Source organism: Myodes glareolus, chromosome 4, assembly GCF_982192425.1.
Source record: "Myodes glareolus chromosome 4, mMyoGla1.1, whole genome shotgun sequence".
NCBI classification, from domain to species: domain Eukaryota; kingdom Metazoa; phylum Chordata; class Mammalia; order Rodentia; family Cricetidae; genus Myodes; species Myodes glareolus.
Genome location: NC_142029.1, coordinates 85,723,324 through 85,744,665, shown reverse-complemented (window position 1 = coordinate 85,744,665; position 21,342 = coordinate 85,723,324). Strand labels below are relative to the sequence as shown.

At 50.8% G+C, this 21,342-nt stretch overlaps 1 protein-coding gene across 3 annotated transcripts; it reads left to right on the top strand.

The window, feature by feature from the left end:
• The first annotated feature begins 1,153 nt into the window (after positions 1 to 1,153).
• On the top strand, positions 1,154 to 5,123 carry Cimap1c (ciliary microtubule associated protein 1C). Of its 3 annotated transcripts, none has more exons than XM_087905685.1 (5): positions 1,154 to 1,263; positions 1,960 to 2,088; positions 2,901 to 3,011; positions 3,694 to 3,807; positions 4,497 to 5,123. In XM_087905685.1, exons 1-5 carry the CDS (start codon positions 1,251 to 1,253, stop codon positions 4,976 to 4,978), a joined length of 849 nt encoding a protein of 282 aa, XP_087761811.1. In that variant the 5' UTR covers positions 1,154 to 1,250; the 3' UTR covers positions 4,979 to 5,123. The 3 variants fall into 3 exon arrangements, with proteins under 3 accessions (XP_087761811.1, XP_087761810.1, XP_085545839.1); XM_087905684.1 differs by lacking the exon at positions 1,154 to 1,263 and adding an exon at positions 1,790 to 1,862; XM_085689713.1 differs by lacking the exons at positions 1,154 to 1,263; positions 1,960 to 2,088; positions 2,901 to 3,011 and adding an exon at positions 3,018 to 3,154.
• Positions 5,124 to 21,342: the final 16,219 nt, after the last annotated feature.

Here is a 21,342-nt window from a genome sequence, read left to right as displayed (position 1 = left end):
ACAAGGAGGGGCCAGGAGAGGAAGGACTATCAGCGGGTGCGGGCCAAGTTTCGCTTCAGGAGATCCCAGACTCTATCAGAGTGGGGAGTTAGTGAGCACATAGAGCAGAAAAGAACAGTCTAGGCCAGCTCAAAGTGGGGGAATCCATTTCCTCAAGAAAGCTATGTATAAGGATATGTGACAGGAATAGAAGAGACCCCTGGGAGGGAAGCATTTGGAGAATCCCACCAGGCAGGGGAGGGGACTGCCTGGGGTGCTCACAGGGTGAGGTGAGCAGGTAGCATTGAGATGTGGTCTTCCAGAAGAGGGACTGCTGCTTCTGGCTAGGAGCCAGCCTCTCTGCTCTGAGCCTTTCGGTCCCTAGGAATCTTGATTCCCAGCATGCCTGATGGTGACCGTGCTGGGTGGCTGCCACGAGATCATCACCACAGTGGCGACTCTGCGGGGAGCAGTGAGACTGTGACCTGAAGAGGTCCCTGAACTTTGTGTCCTGGTTCCATTCCTGTCACTGATGAAGTTGGGGACTTTGGATAAGTCCTTAATTGTTGCGTAATATTCCTTTACACTGTGTGAAGATGTGTCATTGTAACTGGTTTAATAAAGAGCCAAATGACCATTAGCTAGGCAGGAAGAAGTTAGGTGGGACTTCTAGGGACAGAGAGCTCTGGGAGGAAGAAAGGCCACCGCCAGCCAGAGGGAGGGGGCGCGGGACATGCAGGAGGACAAACAAAAGTCACGAGTGAGTCATGTGGCAACACATAGATGAACAGAAACGGGCTAGTTTAAGTTATAAGAGCTGGTGGGACAAGCCTAAGCTATAGCCGAGCGTTTATAATTAGTAAGTCTCCGTGTTGTTTTTTGTGAGCTAGAGACCCAAAGAAAAGTCCATCTGCATTTGATCCCTGTTGAGGTCTCAGTGTCCACGCTGGAGTGGTGACAGACCCCATTTAAAGGCCTCTCGTTCCTATGAAGACCATTCTTAACCTGGCTCAGACTGATTCCCATTGGTGGATGGAAGACTGAACCCTGGTTCCTCCTGAACTCTAAGGGGTGAAGAGGTTTCTGGGGTTTTTTCTAGCCCTGGGGCTCATCCCTCTATCATGTGGAGCCTGCATAGCTGCTCCAACCCTCCATATTTCCCAACACACTTCCTCAGAGGTGCTCTCCACCATAGGCATGGGAAGCTGCTGCTGGGGACATCAGTGTGAGCGCTCTACCACTCTCTGTTCGCCCTTCACTCTGTGTCTGAAATGTCACCGTTAGGTAAGTATTCCTTTAGCTAGGTGTGGATGTTTAAATATATCATGCCCTGGCAAAGAAGTCTGGGAAGGGGCTGTGAGACAGTCACACCTCAGTGGGTAGACTGATAGAAGAGAGTACTTGTTCGAAGTCTGGGAGAGAGAGGTGAAAGGGACAGGGGGTAGGCGGCCCCAGAGGGCTGTGGGGGTGAGCAGGAAGCCTTCACTGAGGACCTATGTACCCTTTCTGTTCCTGTCCCCAATCATAAGAGACCCACTGGTAGTGAGTAGCTGGCTCAAGGGCCGTGTCACTCACTGCTCCCTTCTCAGACCAGGGTTATTGGGGAACGCCGAGGGCATTCAGCCTGGTTGGATGTAAGAGCGGGCAACGGAACTAATTTTCCTGTCGCTGGGCGCTCAGCACAGAGCTGCTATGCCACAGTTCAGGCACCACGGCAACGGGGGAAATAAACACTCCGACCTCACAGTACAAGTTCTGCCGCCATGTGATGTCATCCTCCACTCCAGTCACTGGGCCCCACACCTCTGTGGCTTCAGTTGCTGAGCCCAAGCATCTCCCCCCCCCCACCCCCCGCAACCTCCAGCCGTTTTGGAGTCTCTTAAGTGGGTTGGGTAGCGGATGGAGGGGCCTGGGCAGGGCTCCTGGCTCCTGGCTCCTGGCTCCCAGGCACTGCTTGTAATTGCTCATGTTCCCTCCCAGCCTTCACCATGAAACTCCCCAAGGGGGCCAGGAACTGTGTGTTCTATGCACAGCACCCGGAGAAGAAGGAAGAGGTGCCCTCATGGAAGGAAATAAAGCAGACCCCTGTCGTCATGGCCACAATCAAAGGTGAGAGCAGCCCTACCCTATGGCCTAGGCTAGGCCTCTGCTAGGCTGCTGCCAAGGGCCTAGACTGCCAGCTCTGCCTCCTACAGAGCCCCAGTAAACGCTCGTCAAGAACTTAAAGCAAACTGTACCTCCAGGCTAGGCCCACTCTCTGGCTCTGTGAGACAGGGAAGGGCGTTGGAGTGTGGGGGTGCACAGCATGTTTTGGGGAAAGGATTAAAGAGTTTTTAGCTTGGTTTTCACTTTTCAAGGTGCTAGGGTTGTAACCCAGGGGCCCGTACATTACAGGTGAGAACTCTACCACTCAGCTACTTCACCAGCCCCACTTTTGTGATTTCTTTCCATGGATACCAGGCATACGAATTCTCACTAGGTCGTCATTGACCGATGATTACTTGGGAAGTGTTTCAGAGCAGTGATTAAATGTTCGGGTTCTGTTGATCCTCACATCACCAGTTGCTGTAGCTGAATAGATAATTTTTTTTAACATCAGTATTGTTTTCTGTAAGATGGAAAAAACAGGAGTGTCTGTTTTAATAAGGTTGTCTAGAGGTTCAACTGAAATAACAGTTATCAAATGGTTAGCATGAATCTTAGTATAGACCAAGTTCTCAATTAACTGTGACTGTTGTCTTTCTGTAATGGGCTGCGGAACCACAGGAAATTGCATCTTAGCTCTGCATACTACCTTCCTTGTGGGGAACCAGTTCCATGCACAGCTCTGTGGCAGCTTCAGCCAAAGCAAAGCCCCTTGTGTTCTCATGGTGCACAGCACTGGGGGCCGAGGCCAAAGGTTGTCTCGTTTGTCCTTACAGGTCCAGGGCCTGCCAAGTACCTCCGGCCATCCTGTACTGGCTACATCGCCCACGACTCCTCCATGTTTCAGGAACCAGCTTACAGCCTGCACAGGCGGCACACTGAGAAACGTGAGCGGTTCCCACTGACTGTCCCTCAAGGGCCAGGGCTGCTGTCCAAGATTGCAGTCACAGTTCACTGGGAGCTGGGGCTGTTGAAGAAGGACTCAGAAGGAAACCAGTGATATTTCCTAAGTGGACCCCCACATATGAAGGTAGAAAGTAGATATCCCCAGGAAGCTGTGGGGGCCTAGAACTGTCACCGGCAGAGCAAGTCTCTCTTTCCCTGGGGCTCTTTGGCTCTGTGTGTCCCATATTCTGCTGGGGATGCTTGCAATAGTCAGAGATGATGACCAGTGGCTGACAGCCAAGGCCCACAGTGAGATGAGAGGTTGAGTGGGGATACGGTCGTGTGTTTGGGGGCCTGAGGTTTAGGGTGCCTACTTCCCCTCCCCCAAGTCACATCTCCTTGGCAGAGAGGTTTCTTGGCTGGGACTGAGCCCTTTCTCAATACTCACGGTAGCTACAGTGGTTGTCACTACCCTTGGCACCAAGGATGTGTCTGTGGTAGGAGACTGACCACATTGTGGTCTGCCTGTTCTTATCTGGTCCTGTCAGCAGCCTCCGGCAGTCAGTCACCAAAGGTCCCATTTCACAGATGAGGAAATCAAAGTACACAGAGCCAGAGGAATCTGAAGGGAGCCCTTGGTGGGGTGGCAGTTGTGCCAGGCAGGCCCCTCCTTGTCCCCTGCAGGGATCGTAGACACATGCAGCCCCGGACCTTGCTATTTCTTGGATCCTAAAGCAACTCGTTTTGGAATATCTACCTGCCCTCAGGTCCCCATGGAAGAGCGCATCTCCAACCTACGTAAGATGAAGACGGGAAAGTGGGCCAGTGGGAGGAGGTGGTATGGGAGGCATTCGTCCTTAGAACCTGGGAAGGGGCAAAGCAGGGGCCGTATCTGAGAGTGCTGGTGTCTGCTCATTGTCATATCACCGGTGTTTAGTTAAGTCTGGAGGGACACAGTAGTAATCTCAGCACTTGGAAAGCTGTTTCAGGCCAGCCAGGGTTCTACTAAAAAAACCACACATACACACAAATATCATGATGCTCCCCTCACTATGTATGTGTCCATGATTTCATGCATAGAAGCCAATGTTATGATAGACATTGTGTTATGATGTCACAAGACCCATGTCAAAGTAGCAATATTGTCATGCTAATGAGCTCACAGATTTAGTGACCTAAAGAGAATTTCCTGGTGCTCTCATGGCACATGGGGCAATGCCATCATGATGACTGCCAAGGAATCATTGCTACAATGACAAGAATGCCTTTTGTTTTATGGCAACAATGTCACCATCGTGGTGACTATCTTGGTTCCCTTTTGTTGCCCACGGCACCATTTAGTCCTAATGTTCCTACTGCTGTGCAGTTTTTTGTTTGTTTGTTTTGTTTTTTGAAGTTCCCAGGGCTGGACAAGAACTCAGCTTTCTCTGAGACCCAGCATCTGGCATCAGGGTCTGTGAGGTTCTCTCCATCTTCCTCCCTTTCAGGCCTAATCTCCACCCCAGCCCCCTGCCACTACAACCTTGAGAAGACGCGCCCCCCTGGCGAACGTACGGCTCCCCAGTACACGTTTGGCTACCGGTGTCCATACAGAGTGATGGATCCCAACCCGGCCTCCAACAAGTACCAGCTGCCACTCTCTCTGGGGCCCAATACCCCTGTTTTTCGAGCTGCCCCCTGCTATAGTCTGGGTTCCTCAAGCAAGAATTGGTTCTACAAAGAAAATATAGCAGGAGGCCCTGGACCTGCCATGCATGCCCGACCTGAGCCGTCCGTCTACCAGAACCGCAGCCCCATGTATAGCGTGGCCAAGCGCTTTGCCTATCCACTGGACCACACACTTCGGCCTGGTCCTGGCTCCCACGATGTCCAGCCGGTCACTGTGCACAAGCCCCGCATACCTGCCTTCACCATGGGCATCAAACACTCGCCCCACTTGTGCCCACTGATTGTGGACATTCTTGACTGAGGCCACTGCTGGTGCATGCCCCTTCCTCCTCACAGATGCCATTTTTTCAATACTGAACGACATGATCATGGATTCCCGTAGCGGAGCTTGTGTCTGCTGAGTGGCCAGCACACAGAGGCATTAGATAAATATTTTTGCTTATTCATTTCTTTGTTTTGCAAACATTCTCTGCTGCTTCCTCTGGGTCCTGCTCTGGGTGAGGGGCTGGGGATCCTTGGTACATGTATCCTATATACATGGGATTCAGTGCTGGTCCCTAGGGGAAACAGCTGTGTGACCTCCAGGGAACCTGGGCTGGCCCACCTTAGAGTGGCCACTGACAAGCTATATTGCTTTTCCCTGTGCTTCTCTGGGTCTCATAGTTCCTTCCCAATAGTGCCAGGATAGCCCTGGATGAAGTTCTAGGGCTATAACTCTGGTCCCGGCCAGGGGTCAGTCCTCAAGACAGGAGCAGAGAAGCCAGGAAGTGGGCAGAAATGGGTGGGGTCATCTTAGTTTGGGATGGGGAAAGACAGGCTCCTGGAGAAGGAGCCAAGTAGATAGCAGAGACTGTTGGGGACAGGCAGAAGTAGAGACAGCGTGCAGGGTGTCCCAAGGGTGCAAACTGAGTGGAACTCTAGCGAGGAGCTCTGCCTGAGCCTGAGGGCTTTAGCTAGATAGGACACAGTGGTTTTGTATGTTTGTTTTGTAGCCCAAACCATCCTCAGCCTTCCAAGTGTGGGATTAGCACACAACACTTACACCCAGTGAAGATAGGACTTCCAGAGGACCTCGGGCAGTTAGAGAAAGGTGGCCAGCATGGGAAGTGCTGGAGGTTGTGGTCAGCTTGCAGGCTACTGGGAGGAGGACTGAGTGTCACATGTTATCTTGGGAAGAGTCATTTGCTATATCCCCAATCTCAACAGTTCAGCCTAGCAGAAGACATCAGTGTGACCAGGGGAGGGCAGCACTGCCTTCGTCCTCAGGGCTAGGCCTGGCTCCACCTGCTTTAGGTTGGCCTTCCAAGCAGGAATTTGCCATTCCTTGACTCTTGATTCTTACCCACTGGCTCAGCCAGAAGGGGACCAGTGTCTGATGCCTTGTCCCCTCTTTTTATTTTATTTTATTGAGACAGGGTATCTCTTTCTAATCCTAGCTGTACCAGAACTTTCTATGTAGATTAGGCTGGCCTTGAACTCACAGGCATCTGCCTGCCTCTGCTTCTTGTCGAGGACTGAGATTAAAGGTGCATGCCACCATGCCCAGCTCCCTCCTTTGTTTTAAAACAGGCTAGTTTTAAACTTACATTGCAGCCCAGGCAGGCCTTGAACTCAGGATCGTCCTGCATCAGTCTTCAGAGTACCTGGGGGTTCTAGGCCTGCACCACCAGGCTTCCCAAATGATTCATCCTTGTAAGATCAAGAAGTATTCAGGATTTTTAAAAACACTGTTTTGTGTGTTAGGTGTTCACATGTTTGCGCACACAAGTGAGTATGGGTACACATATGTGTGCATCTGGAGGCCAGGGTCAACACTAAGAGACTGCCTCAAATTAGGCAGGCGGATCTCTGTGAGTTCAAAGCCAGCCTGGTCTACCAAGTGAGTTCCAGGACTGTCAGAGTTAAACAATAAAACCCTGTCTCAAGCAAAGAACAGATCTTGCAGTACATCCCAGGCTGGCCTTGACCTTGTAACCTCCTGCTTTAGTTTCTGAGTGATAGAATTTCAGGTGTGTGCCACTGCACCTGGGATAACATTGAGATTTTGGCTGAAATGAAAACTGAATTGAAGAGAGCTAAGCAAGGATGGCAAAGAGCCGAGATCATTGTAGGAATATTAAAAGAGACCCAGCAATGTTTAGGAAAGAGGCTTGTAGCAACCACCTGGGTTCACACCCAGCTCAGAACCTTGAAATCTCTTTCTCCCAGACCTGAGTCCACATCTGTCCCATCCTCCCTATACCTTGGCAAGGCTGGCCTGGGCAGGTTCTCCAGAGAGAGAGAGAGAGAAAGAGAGAGAGAGAGAGAGAGAGAGAGAGAGAGAGAGAGAGAGAGCCAGCCTGCTCAGGGACCCATCTGTCTAGCAGCAGATTAGAAAGATGTCATTTTGCCGACAATGCCATTTATCACAGCAGCTGCAAAAATTAGTGATGCTTGGGCTGAAAGTGTTGGATGGGGATGGGGGTGGCAGGTGGCAGCCGCTGATCTCCCCTGTGTCACCAGGTCAGGTGAACCTCGCGCCAGTCTCTGCACAGGCCTTTTTTGGATGGAGTGCCTAGGCAGGGCCACTGTTGGAAAGATGAAACTGAGTCTCAGGGTGTAGAAACAACTCTGCATAAATAAAGAGTGGCCTGTCTCCAGATTGATTTTGTATGTGACCAGGGTTAGGGTTAGGTGTGGGACTAAAGGTTTTACTCATCCTGGAACCGAGTCTCACTTTTTCCCCACTAGACAGATTGGCCAGGCCCCTAGACTCACCAGTCATGAGGAGGGTTGGACATGAGAGCTAGAAGGGACTTTTGGAATGGATTTTGGAAGGATGGAGAGAATGAGGAAAGAGGGTCAGAATGAGGCACTCGTGAACATATATCCCTCAATTACAGGTACACTGAGCCAAGGTATCCCTCAGAGAAATGGAAAACCCTATACCGGCTACCCCCAAACGCATACCTTGCACTGTCCTCCCAGGCAGAAAGCAAGAACGTCCCCTAGACTCCACAGCAGACACCACCCACTCCTGGTGGCACCTCCTCATCTCTCACACCTGGGGCTGGCTCACAGTTGCACCCCAACTCCCCCAAAACAAAGGGTGGCAGAGCATGTGCATATACACATAAAGATGTGGCAGCTGGGGTGGGAAGACAGTGCTCTGTGTTCCCGAAGGAGTTGATCCGCCAGGACAAGTCGAGGTGGCCTCTGCCAGCCTCCAGTACCCAGGGAGGCCGCCAGCCCTGAGTCTTCCGGGTGGGAAGGTGCGTGTCCCAGCTGCCCCTGGTGGAGAGAGGACATCCTGCTGTTCCCCTCCACCCTCTGTGTCTGCAGCCTCCCATCTGGCCTAGCTCTTCTCCCCACCGGGTCTCCCTTCCTCTGGTCCCCACAGCTACCCTCCTTCTTGATTCCTGTGTCCCTCTGCCCTGTTTATACTCTAGAATAAAGATCGACATTTTCAATTACCCCCGAAATAACACAGCTGCTCTTGGAGGTTCCAGCCAGAGGGAGGAGTGTATGTGTGTGTGTGTGTGTGTGTGTGTGTGTGTGTGTATGCACGCGCGTGCAGTCATGCACTTGTTTGTATTTGGGACTCGTGTGGGAGTGGGGTGTCTTCATGGTCCCAGTGTCCTTTGTTTGTATCCTCTGGTCTAGAGCCTTCATTTCTTCCCGGGAGATTGGAAGCACGTTTCCCTTCAGGGGAGGAAGGGAGACAGAAGAGAGAAATAAAAAACTGTCATCGCTGTCTTGTAAACACAGTTGCAGTGCACAGCAACTGGAGACTCAGCAGGACAGCAGGAGAGGGGGACGGGATGAGGGAGAGGCAGGGCTGAGGAGAGGGGGCTGGGAGACAAGGGTGGGCATCGGAGAGGAGAGGAGAGCAGTGGAGTGCTGGGGAGAAGGGCTCCCTTAGTTCTCTCTCAAAGCGTAGGTGGGTCAGGGTGGACAGAGGGAGGGCTTCCTAGGGAGGAGAGAGATGAAGGGCTTGGCCCAGGACTGTGGAGGGGAAGCAAGGAGGAAGATCCCGATGGCAGGTGCCAGGCAAGTAAGATAGACATGCCTCACTCCTGTGGAGCATGGCCAGAAGCAAAGCAGGAGCCTCACACACAGCCCTGGTCATTTCCAGGTACTGACATAAACAAAGGTTGAGAGAGAATAGAGGTGTGGTCCAGCGACAAGGCTGGAGGTGAGACGGAGGCTTCCAGCCAGGTCAGCCTGACTGCACCTCTTCCTTCACACGTCCTTTCCCATAGGGATGGCAGCTAAGAAAGAGGGTTGAGGAGCTGGCTCCAGCACACTTGGTTGTAGGTCTTTGTGCAAGTCCTCCCTTCTCTGGTCTGGCTCATCAGTTTCTGCATCTGGAAAGCGGGGAGAACGCTGGCTCCTTCTCGGGGTCGTGAAGAGCATCAAACATCTGGAGGCGATGGTCTCCCAATTCTGGTTCTCTGAAAAGCTGGCTGGAGGCAGAAGGGAGTTGGAGATCCCGTCAGCCCTGGGAGAGGGACTGGTCAGCAGCCAGACTACAGCCTCCGCAGACGGAAGGAGGCTGAGCTCCAGTTTCGCTCCCTGCTGCCTCCAAGTGGTAAGAATTAGGTACTGCATGAGATGGGTCTTGCCGCTTCCCAAATTGGTTCTCCCTGGCTGTCTTGATGGCCAGAAATGGAAAGGACTTGCTTTCAGGTTGTCCACAGCAGAAACTTAGCTGACGCAAGGCACAAGGTGGCAACCTCAGCTCCACTTTCATGGGAAGCTCTGGATCTTCCAGGGAGCCCTATTGTTCTTCTCCAGCAGGAAGCCACCTCATTCCCTGAATTTCACCTACAAACCAGGCAGTGGATCCCTTGAGACATCAGGTGTTCTGTCTTGGGGTTTTATCTGAAGCATCTACTGGAATCATATAGTTGAGGTCATTTTGATCCTCATTTTCTTGATAAGGAAGGTAGGTACGAAGTGGTCATGGCTGTTAAAATGTACATTGGTAGAGTGTTATGCCCAGGGATTAAACCCAAGTCATTCTTGCCTCTGGGGAGAAGCCTTCATTTGGAGCCAAAAAGTTGCCCCTGTGGACGTGTGACAACCAGCTGTGACTAGGCTTTGGGCTTCAGGGTCAGCCTTACCATTGTACTACTATGTAAATGGGCAAGGTCCATTACTCTTTAGATCTTCGTTCATTATTGTGTGGTGTGTGTGTGTGTGTGTGTGTGTGTGTGTGTGTGTGTGTGTGTGTGTGTGTTCTGGACTTCCCAGTGGTCTTATTTGGCTCTGGATTCAACAGGTTCAGCTGAGCAGCTTCCAAGGCTTGGGTCTGAGAGTGAGAAAATGGAAGACATGGAGGGCGCATAACTCCAGCCCTAGTAGCTTGCACAACAGTGTGTGAGGTTGGGGGTGTTCGGGGAAGCTGGTCTCTGAGTGTGGACACACTCAGAGCTGGGGCAGGTGCAAGGTAAAAGCCAGCCCTTAGTCCTGGGAGTCTTTCTCTCACTGAGGGGAGTTTTTCTTGGCAGGAAACAGCCTCATCAATCAGTGGCAATGGGGGGCTGACAGGCAGCCCCTCCTCTCGGCTGGGGCTTCAGGCAGACTCATAAATCCCACTCTAGGCTGGCTGTAAATTCCTGTGATTCACACCCGCCTCTTGGAGGACAGAGGCATTTGGGGCTGTGGGAGAGGCTGTTCTCTCCTGGGCAGAATAGGTGAGCATGTGGAGGAGCCTAGGTCATGTCAGAGGCCTGTGACAGCTTCGCAGGAGGTGTAAAGTCCCCTCCCCAGGGAAGACTTAGAACCATCCCGAACCACCTCTGTGCAGATATAGACTTCAACTGAGTCCCTCAATGTTCTGTCCTGAACAAAACAAAGGTCACACATGTGCATCTTGGGACCATAATGTGAAGTGCCTGAGAGTCTGTGGGACCTGTGACCAGAGTGTGTGTATGCCCTACATGCCCCTCCGCAAACGGCACACGTCTTTTCACCCAAGGTGAAAGACTATAAGGGCAAAGGCACACAGGTCTTGTTTGCATATTTTGGATTCCAAGACTCTTCAAGCAGAGAAGGACCTCAGGGACCCTCAAGCACATGGTGGCAGCCGTTGTGCTAGCATCCAGTCTGGATTTCTGCTACACCCACGTGCCCTCTAGACTCTTATTGGCTTGTGCTTTTCTTTAAGATAACTTACTTTTCAAATGTGTGAGTTTGCCTTGTCTTCAACAAGATTTGTGAAACCAGGGTCTAACACATGAGTTAATGCAAACATGGATGCGCACCCAAGTGTAATTCCCCTCTATTCAGGCAAGTGTGTTCAGTTATCACTTCATTCTGGTGACATCAGCATCCATAAGTTCATCCGACCGTGGACTGAAAATACCTGGAAAAAGACATCTATACTGAGCATGCATAGAATTCTTTGGTTATTATTTCCTAAAACTATATAAAAGCCCTGTACACAGCATTTGCATGGTGGTAGCCATTGAAACATTCTGGAGAAGGTTTGAAGCAGTCGGAAAGGCATGCTCAGGTTATTGCAAATACAAAGCATCTTACACAAGGTGCACTTTCTAAACTGCTACGTATCACCAAGGACCACACACCATTCTGTGAAAACTGATGTCTAGTCTTCCCTCATTTTACAGATGGAGAAACCAAGGTCCAGAAGCATAGGGACTTGCTTAAGGTCACACGGCTGTAGGGTCAGCAGCCCCCAGCCCAACTGACTGCCAGTCTGGTGTTTATTATTCGGGAGTTTGTTCCTTGTCTGTGGAGGAACTGCACCCAGTGTGCAGGACTTCTTTCCTGCTGGAGCACACTGATTCCTGAAGGGTTTTTAGAGACTGTGCTCAAATGCAGAGGGATACATGGGAAGTGATTTCTGGAAGCAGGCTAATGGGTTGGCACACAAGCATCTCGAGCCTCTTGGTGGGACCAGGCACTGACCTCTGACTAGCCCTCTGTGGTGTCTGTGGATTTGGCTGCACCTCAGGGTTAGGAGGGAGTAGAGGAAGAGTACTCAGGGGGAGGGAGAGAGCGGGGCCCTCCAGCAGCCCTTCTCCAGAGACCTGCTCACTGAGCAATAATTAGCGGTATCTGCTCCCAGGCTGGCAAGGAAGGTGGCCTCATTAGTGAGCCTTCCACTGCATTGCGTAACCCTCACTTTCTGCTGCCACCGCCACCACTATCACCCAGAGACATGGCGCAGTGGTTCTCTGGTAGGGGACAGGTGTCAGCTCCAGGGAGCCAGGATGACGCATTTGCTAACAGCTGGTGTGTGGACACAGAGTAAAGCACAGAGAAGTGCTCATGTATGTGGTGTGGACACAGCATAAAACACACAGAAGTGTTCATGTATGTGGTGGGGACACAGCATAAAACACACAGAAGTGCTCATGTATGTGGTGTGGACACAGCATAAAACACACAGAAGTGTTCATGTATGTGGTGGGGGACACAGCATAAAACACACAGAAGTGCTCATGTATGTGGTGTGGACACAGCATAAAACACACGGAACTGCTCTTGCATGTGGACCTACTGCTGGAGGTGTATACCCAGATGTGTGCACACGAGCAAGCAGACATGGACAGTAATACATGTATTCTCTAGCCTTGTCACCCAGGCGTGACCTTGCACACAGATGGTCTGCTGCACATGCACTGAGATCCACAAGGAATGTGGAAATCTCAAGCCAGCAGTTGCATGTGCAACCCCACACCCACCCACCCAGACCTCCTTACAGCTCAGGCAGGCACAGGCTATTCAGAGATGCATACAGATCAGACCTGCAGATTTGTGCAGAAGCCCAGGGTATGCCCAGACACGTTTTTGTTTTTGTTTTTTTGCTAGGATAGCTGTGTGTACACATCTCTTCATGAAGAGCACACACATGTGTTTTTTCTTGGACTCTAGCAGGGCTCAAGGAATCGGGATTGGTTGATTCCCTGGGGAAAGTGCAGAGACGGGCCACCATTAATTCTTATCATTCTGGCAGGGAAGCAGATAAAAAATAGAAGTGGACAGAGCAGAGGGGACATGGGGAAGGGGCAGCTGGAGGATGCCCCAAGGGATTGGGAGCAGTGGGGACTGAGAAGGTTGTGGGACCTTCAGGACTTCAGAATGTTGATCTTTTTGTTGGGCCAGGCTCAGTGGCAGTCCTTTTGTCCCAGTCTTAAAAGCAGTGGACTGCTAAGGTCAAGTGTCCGCGCTGGGGTGGAAGCCTCCCTTCAGTACTCTTGGCATACGCATGGGATGGAGACCCACGGGGTCTCATCATTGACTTCCACCCCGATGAAATCAACCCTGGGACCTTCAACCCTGATCCCACTTCATTCAGGGAGGGGAAGTGCAGGGGTGGAGCTCTTCTCCCAGAAGACACATCTGCCCCATGAGATTCCTCCACAGACCCCTGCCTGACTGCAGCCGGAAGATGCAGTCTGGGAGACAGAGGCGTGGACTCTGAGGGGAGGAAGGGATGAGAGTCAGGATGAGCGAAGTGGGGCAAATGGGAGGATGCCAGAGGTGCTGGGACCAGGGATGAAAGAGGAAGTGGTGCTGAAGGACAAATGTGTGAAAGAGCCAGACCGAGGCCCAGAGCCATCCAGAAGTCCCCAGAGAGGCTCAGAGACAGACAGAGCAAGGCAGATAAATGAGGTAGAAAGACCTGGAGGTGGGGACAGTTAACCAGACTTGGACACGTACCCTGTTCACACAGCCATTTCTCAGCCTCTGGCAATGAGGAAAGAACTCTGACCTTGAGAAATGTTGCATGACCAAGCTCAGACCACCTAACACCCGAGCACTGGCTGTTGGTGTGTGTGTATATATATATATATATATATATATATATATATATATATATCAGGGTACAGCCTCTGCACTGGGTGGGTTCTGAGGCTGGATGACCTTTCTCAAACTTTCCCCTGAGTTGTACGGGGCTGAAGGTAGGAGTAGAAGATTCGACGAGGGCTGGGAGGCTAGACTGCCTTTGGAAACCCCCGGGATAGTAAAACAGGTGGAAGAGGGTTGTCTCCATGGGGCTAAGGAATTGTGCTGGAGCCACGCAGCACTGAGTGATGGAGCGTTTGCCTTGAATATTGAAAATGCATAAATATCCATTTTCAGCCACCGAGGCAGATATAAATATGAGTGGGGTGTGCAGTCCTCAGCTGTAATTTACTGGCTCTGGTCCCCTGGTGGCACGGGCAGTTACGCTTGGTTGTCAGCAGCCTTTTCAGGATGGCTTTATGGCTGTCAGGTGCCACCTAAGTCCTTTCTGGAGAAGTGGTACCGCAGGAATTGCTACCAGGCAGAGAGTGGCCATTCCTAGGCCTGCTCGGCATCACCAATCCTGCCAATGGAAGCTTCTAGGTTAGGAAAGAGACACTACCCCAGTACCGCCTTCAGAAGTAAAGGGACAGATTGAGAATCACATGGCCAATGGTGTCCTGTAAGCATCCTGCCTTGCGAGTATTCCCAGACCCAGCCTTCGAGTTTAAGCTGTGAGATCGGGGAGCAAGCCCACAACCTGTTTAAAAGACACCATCTTTCCTCAGTATCCAGATTCTTCTTTAAGTCTGAGGAACTGTCCACTCTGGTGGGCGGCTCTGCTTTCCTGGAAGTGGGGCACCCTGAGTCCCACCAACTGCATTCACTGTGGGGGCTTTTTCCTTCGGGTGTTCTGAATCTCCTTCCATGGCCCCAAGCTTTGATGGGAGGCAGGACAATTCCCATCCTTTGGTCTTTCTAGGGTTCCTGAGTCTCTTGTACATAGGGGGGCTGCATTGGGCTCCCTACCCTAAGTGTACACCTACCACACATGAAGGGACAGGCTGCTTTTAGTGATGGTGTTTATCACAGCCACAGAAAGCAAACTCGGACTGTTGGTCTAGTCTTACCTGCCGCACAGACCAGTTTCCTGGATGGGATCTTCCCAGGTGATGTGGAGACAGTTTGACCTCCAGGCTCAGGGACACTAGGGACCGCACTTACTCTGTGACTGGTCTTCAGGGTCCACTCTAGGCTTGGTCTTCAGGCTCTCTTCTGTTCTCCTCCCTCTAAGAGTGCTTCCCTGGAGCAGTGAGGCCACCCTGTCTGTCCCCTACTGTGTGTGCTCTTGACCTCAGCATCTGAGGATTGAGTCAAATCATTCTCTGGATTTGTTTCTGGGAGGGCTTGATTTAGGTCACTAGTAGAGGGGTGTGGGACATTGGTTTGTATTCTGTCAATTATATTTTAAATAAACGCTGACTGGCCAGTAGCCAGGCAGGAAGTGTAGGAGGGACAACTAGACAGGAAGTAGAGGCGGGTCAATGAGAAAAGGAGAATTCTGGGAAGAAGGAAGCCCACTCCTCTGGAGTCATTTCCCAGCCACAGAAGAAGGAAGATGTGACTGCTTTGCCAAAAAAGGTACTGAGCTATGCGGCTAAAATAGATAAAAATAATGGGCTAATATAAGAGTTAATAAGAAGCCTGAGCTAATGGGCCAATCAGTTTATAACTAATGTAGTCCTCTGTGTGATTTATTTGGAACTTAAGAATTATGGGAACTGGGCAGGACAGAAACCCCCGGTCAACAGCAGAACCATCTTCTTTGGGTCATTTAAACCTGATCCCAGGTAAGGGAGGGAAGACTGGGTTGGTTTCTCAGACCAGAACCTTTCTTAGAAAAGGTGGGAGGGGCCACTGGTGACTCAGCTGGGATTGGCAGCTACAACCCCCCAGTTCCCCAACCTTCCCAGTCTCCAGCAATTGCCACTCCATGACAAACCTTCTACTGGGCTTATGGGAAAACGTGGACAAACAAAGTATAGGTCTTTCTGGGTCTGGTGGTGTTCTCCCATATGCCCAGCGTATGTGGAGGCTGAGGCAAGAGAATTACAAATTCAAGGCCCATCTGGTCAACTTAGCTAGACCTTGTTGGAAAACAAAATGTTAGAATGGGGTGTTCAGTAAAATGGCTCAGTGGTGAAGTTGCTTCTCGCCAAGAGATGGTCCAAGTTTGATCCCCGGAACCCACTGTGGAGGGAAAGAACAGGTTGCTGAAAGTTGTCCTCTGATCTCTGTGCTGTAGGAAATCTACACAGATGGACGGACAGACAGACAGACACACAGACAGACACACAGACAGACAGACAGACAGACACACACACACACAGCAGATGGGTGGGACCGAGAGAGATGGAGAGGGTGAGGAGGGAGGGAGATTAAGTAAATATAACAAAAATTCCATAAAAACAAAACATTACAAAGACTGGGGTATGATGGTACACCCCTTTGATTCTAGCACCTGGGAGGCAGAGGTAGGCAGATCTTTATGAGATCAAGGTCAGTCTGGACTACATAAAGAGACCTTGTCTTAAAAAAAGCAGGGGGAGGGGAGGGAGCAACACCTGGGTATACAGCTCAGTGGCAGGGTGTTTGCCTAGCATTTCTGAGGCCCTCCATTTGGTCCCGAATCCTAGCTCGTGAGAGCTTGGAGCTCTCGTGAGAGATAACAGATACACAAAGGTCGAATGTGAGAATATAGAACTCAGGGGCACAGAGAAGGGAGAGCTGAATTCTTTCTTGGCAGAGAATAGAAGAAACTGCCTTACTACCTTGCTTGCCTGGGTTTGTGATGGAGTTCAGAACGGTGGGAATTAACCCTCTCTAGTAGATGGCCTGGGGAAATGGCTCAGCGTGAGGAACATTTGTTGCTCTTGCAGTTCCTGGTGACCACATGGTGGCTCACAGCTGATCTGTAACTCTAGTTCCATGGGATCCCATGCTCTCTTTCTTCTGAGCTTTGTGGGCACCAGGCGTGCACAGGGCGCACACATAAATGCAGGCAACACTCATACACATAAAATAAATATGACATTTTTGTAAGTTGTGAGTAGGGCCAGCTCCCAGGAGGTGGAAGGGTGCGGCTGTTTTGGGCCAGTAGTGGGAGCCCTTGAAGGTGCTAGGTGGGGAACAGGGGCTCAAGTGAAGGTTTCAGGGAAATGTCAGGAGAATCTACTATCTGAGCCCTTCTGCTTGTCTGGGGTAGAGTTACTCAGTTATCCGGGCTTCCCACTGGATTCCCAGGGTTAGTATTTAGAAGTGGACAGACATATAGCCTCCTCTAAACTAACACCCTTGCTGCAGCTTGATGTCAGAGTTAAAATGAGCCTCCTGGTTTGGGGGTGTGTGATAGTTTGGTTTATCATCCCACCCTCCACATATACTTCTTCCTCTCAGAAGCAGAGACAAAGGCTATTGAATGATGAAGGGACACGGGCCTGAACCCAAAGCGGTACTGGGGTTCACTATGGCCAAAAGAATCTGATCACCCTCCCGACTCCGTTTTGGAAGTGTAGGGGCAAGAGGATCCTACATATCTGTTAGCCAACCCTTTGGGTCCTGCCAGAAACTCTGCCAGATACGCCAAAGGGCGACCAGGTTTGATCACGCCATCAAGGGCCCCTCCCTAACCCATTTCTCATCTCCTGCTTCCCCAGGTGCTTGGCTGCTTCTCTCTGTCGTTGCTATGGAAACCCCAGGTGGCTAAAGGGTGTGCAAGTTGGACTCCCTGAGAAGGTGGATGGTGTGGGGGTCAGGGGATACCAGTGGGAGTGATCCCAGCCTGGGCTCTGAGCTCTTCTGCCTCCTCTGGGCCCAGAGCCTCCATTGGGGCTTTACACAGGTCTTAGTCTTTCGACCCCTTCTTCTAGTCCCTGCTTCTCATCACTCACCACATCCTGATTGCTTATCCCACTTTTCAGATATCCCTGGGACTCATCCATTCCACACCAGCTGTGACCTGTGGCCCGATGACAGCAGGACTCCCCTGAGTCCACTTTCTTCAAGGCCATCTCTCATACTTTGATCCCCTACATCCCTCTTGGCCTGAGACCAATCAGCAGCTCCTGCTGCCTTCTGGACAAAGTTCTCCTCTGACATCCTCATTTGTTTCATTTGTGCAATGGGTAGAACAGTAACACCCCCCCCCCCCCCGCCCCATGTCCTATAGCATCTTAGAGATATTAGTGAGTGTTCCTTGCAGGAGTGTTCCCTGTGAGAAGCAAGAAGCAGGAAGCTCTGTCAGTCTGCCTCTCCTGATGCTTGCATAGTACCCTAGTATATCTCGATCCAGGGCTTGGAGAGTGCTGGAGTGACAGGTCTGATTTGTTTTGACCATGAATAAGGAAGGTGTACAAATAGCCCCAGGAGCATCCTCCCCCCTCCCCCCACCTTCCTTCCCTACGCCTGCTTGCTAGACAGGTCCTAAAGTACAGCTGGGTGCCCACATCCTGGGGCACCTCCTCTGGAGTCTCCAAGGGATACCTGTCAGCCTGGAGCAGAAGAGTCACTGAGAACCAGGCCCTCTGTTAACATGTTAACCGCTTGTCTCCTCTGTCTACTCTACTTCTAGGATATGTTTTGTCTAAACCTCAGAGCGTTCTTTTCAAACTTGACCTGGTTGCCAACACTTAAAACCTGGGAGATTCCACAACAAATTCTGAATTTTAAACTTCTCCTAAGCTTGAGAAGACCTATCAACACAGTGTGGAATGTCCCTCTGTGGAATTGAAGACTGGCACGAACCATTTACATGCAAAGCATCAAACCTGCAAGCAAGTAGGTGGCTCAGGGCACCCGCGGAGCCTCCTGCAGATTCTGAGCTTCTGACCTCCGTCAACGGGGGAGTGAGGGGCTCTTCTCAGTGAATTCCTCTTTATAGGAGTGACTTGGGCCTGGCCCACCCCTTTCCAGGAGACTCTTCCGCCAAGACTGTGGGGGAGGGGGCCGTGCTAGCTCTCCGAGTGTTCTTACAGTTAGTGAGCCAGCAGCGGTGGTCCTGATGCAAATCAAACCGATGAAGAGTACCCTCCTCTGTCCTCCTCCGTCCCATCTTCTCCTTTGGTTCTGGGGATGGGATCCCCAGCGGCTGAGAGGACAGGGAGGGACTGCCTGCAGCTTCTGCCGTCGCTGCCTTGGGCTAAGCCGAGGAGAAGACTCTTAGCAGCAGCTGCTCTTGTCACCCTGGTAATCGGAGCGTGCTGGGTGAGAATCGTTCCCTGCAAGAGCTAAAAGCCAAGAACAGTGTGGGAGCAGCCACACTGGCGCTGCGGAGCCTGCTAGCTGCGGCAGAGAGCCCTCTAAAAATAGCCGGCTTGGGGCTGCTGGTGGCCATTGTTCCCTAGAACCCAGGAAAACCCGGCTTATGAGGGGAGACAGGGCACCCTTTTCTGTGTCCCGCTGCTTTCAGGGGCTTGAAGAAGGAGTGGGGACTGGTGAGGTAGTGAGGGGGACTCCAGTCCTGCATGCCCCCCTTGTTAGCACAGCTGAAGAATTGCCCATGAGATGAAACTTGGTGCCCAGATGTGTTTTTGCTCTGGATAGACTAAGGGGGGTTGAGAGTGGACTTTTGACTCAGCTGGGCACTGGAAGTCTTGAGATTTGTCCCAAAGGGCCTATTAAGTGTATACTTTTGGAGGTGTGACTCCATCCATCTCCTGCATTACCCGAGAGGTATTGCTCTTGGCCCCCACTCTTCAGACCCTATCCAACCCTCCTGTCTTTGAAGATCCCTCTTGGGTCTCAGGGTCTCTCACTTCGCCCTTGCTCAGAGAGACCCTCCCCAAATAAGCTAGGGGACTGGGATCATGGCAAGGGCAAGCCCACCTTTTCTGAGTTCTGTGGGATCAAGGCCAACACATGCTGTTGTGACATCTTGTGAGTGTTCCCATGTCCCTCATGGATCTCTGGAGAGAGAATATGAGCTCACAGTTGACTCCTGGTCCAGGCACGTCTCATAGGTCTTTCTGTGCTATAGTCACTACACTTGCAAAATGAGCATGGTGGTGCTTGTGGAAGGAGAACGATGCCCTCACAGGTTGTTGTGAGGATTAAGTTAGTTTATATATCATAGGTGTGCAGTTTATGTGACAGAATCAGAAGCATAACATTACATAAATGTTATGTGAAGGGAGTGATGGTGCACACCTTTAATCCCAGCATTCAGGAGGCAGAGGTAGGCAGATGTCTGTGAGTTCAAGGCCATCCTGGTCTACAAGAGCTAGTTCCAGGACAGTCCTGATAGCTACAGCAAAACCCTGTCTCAAAAAACCAAAACCAGGGGCTAGAGAGATGACTCAGTGGTTAAGAGCATTGCCTGCTCTTCCAAAGGTCCTGAGTTCAATTCCCAGCAATCACATGGTGGCTCACAACCATCTGTAATGATGTCTGGTGCCCTCTTCTGGCCTGCAGACATACACACAGACAGAATATTGTATACAAAATAAATAAATAATAAAAAACCCAAAACCAAACCAAACGAAAACTCAAAAAACTATTACATAAATGTTAGCTATTTTCACCATTCCCAGATCACACACTTTTTTTTTTTCTTCTGGTTTTTCGAGACAGGGTTTCTCTGTAGTTTTGGAGCCTTTTCCGGAACTAGCTCTTGAAGACCAGGCTGGCCTCGAACTCGCAGAGATCAGAGATCCACCTACCTCTGCCTCCCAAGTGCTTTTAACGGCATGTGCCACCACCGCACCCCCCCCCTTTTTTTGAGAGAGGGTTTTACAGACCTAATTGGCCTGGAGTTTACTGTGTAGATCAGGCTAGCTTTGAACTGGTAGAAATCTGTCTGCCCACTCCTCCTTAGTTCTGAATTTAAAAGTGTGGGTCACAGCACCCAGATTACAGAGCCTTTTGAGGTTTCAATAAAGTATATTTATTCTTGTGGAGGAAAACCTTGCACCCGTGCCCACCTCAGTGCAGCTTGGAAGCTTATGAACCCTGAAGACCCTGTGTGTCACTGCTGAGGCAATTCTGATGTGCTTAAAGAGATGGGTCAACAAGAATGGGTAAGGAAAATGTGGTCCATTTACACAATGGAGTACTACACAGCAGAAAAAAATAATGACATCTTGAATATTTCAGCAAATGGATGGAGCTAGAAAACATCATTTTGAGTGAGGTAGCCCAGATACAGAAAGACAATTATCGTATGTACTCACTCATAAGTGGTTTTTGAATGTAAAGCAAAGGAAACCAGCCCACAAATCACAATCCCAGAGAACTTAGACAACAACGAGGACCCTAAGAGAGACATACATGGATCTATTCTACATGGGAAGTACAAAAAGACAAAATCTCCTGAGTAAACTGGGAGCATGGGGACCTTGGGAGAGGGTTGAAGGGGAGGGGGGAGGTAGGGAGGGAAGCAGAGAGAAAACGTAGAGCTCAATAAAAATAAAAATAATAGTAATAAAAAAGAAATGAGTCAAATTAATGGATGTGAATTGTTGAAAAGTCTGAGGATAAATGGCCACTTATCCTGGCCCCCGCACATAATGCCCCTCACAGGCAGCAGCCCTTTCCCTGGGTGCTTCTCTTCCTCTCTCTCCTCAACCATCTCCCTGCAGACATCGCTAAACTGTGTCATCCAGGGCAGGAATGCTTCTGTTCCCCTGGTGGCTGTGGGACCACTCTGCCTCTCTGACTCATATGCCAAGCTCTGAGATTGCACTTTTGGGGGCTCTCCGAGCTGCTGGTACCTCTATTTCCTCTGCTGTCCTCCTTCAGCTGTGTAGAGGACCCTCCATCCTTGCCTCATCCCATCCTTGTGCCAACCAGAGGGAACGTTCACACAGTAAATCTCACCATGCCCTCTCTGGCCTCGAACTTCTCAATGGCTCCCCAGGGGATACAGTAATG

Bases quoted from the DNA above. Each gene is read 5' to 3' on its own strand.
- Cimap1c (XM_087905685.1), top strand. The intron at 2,089-2,900 runs GTGAGAGCAGCC...TTGTCCTTACAG, and splicing joins CGTCATGGCCACAATCAAAG to GTCCAGGGCCTGCCAAGTAC. The intron at 3,808-4,496 runs GTAAGATGAAGA...CCTCCCTTTCAG, and splicing joins AGAGCGCATCTCCAACCTAC to GCCTAATCTCCACCCCAGCC.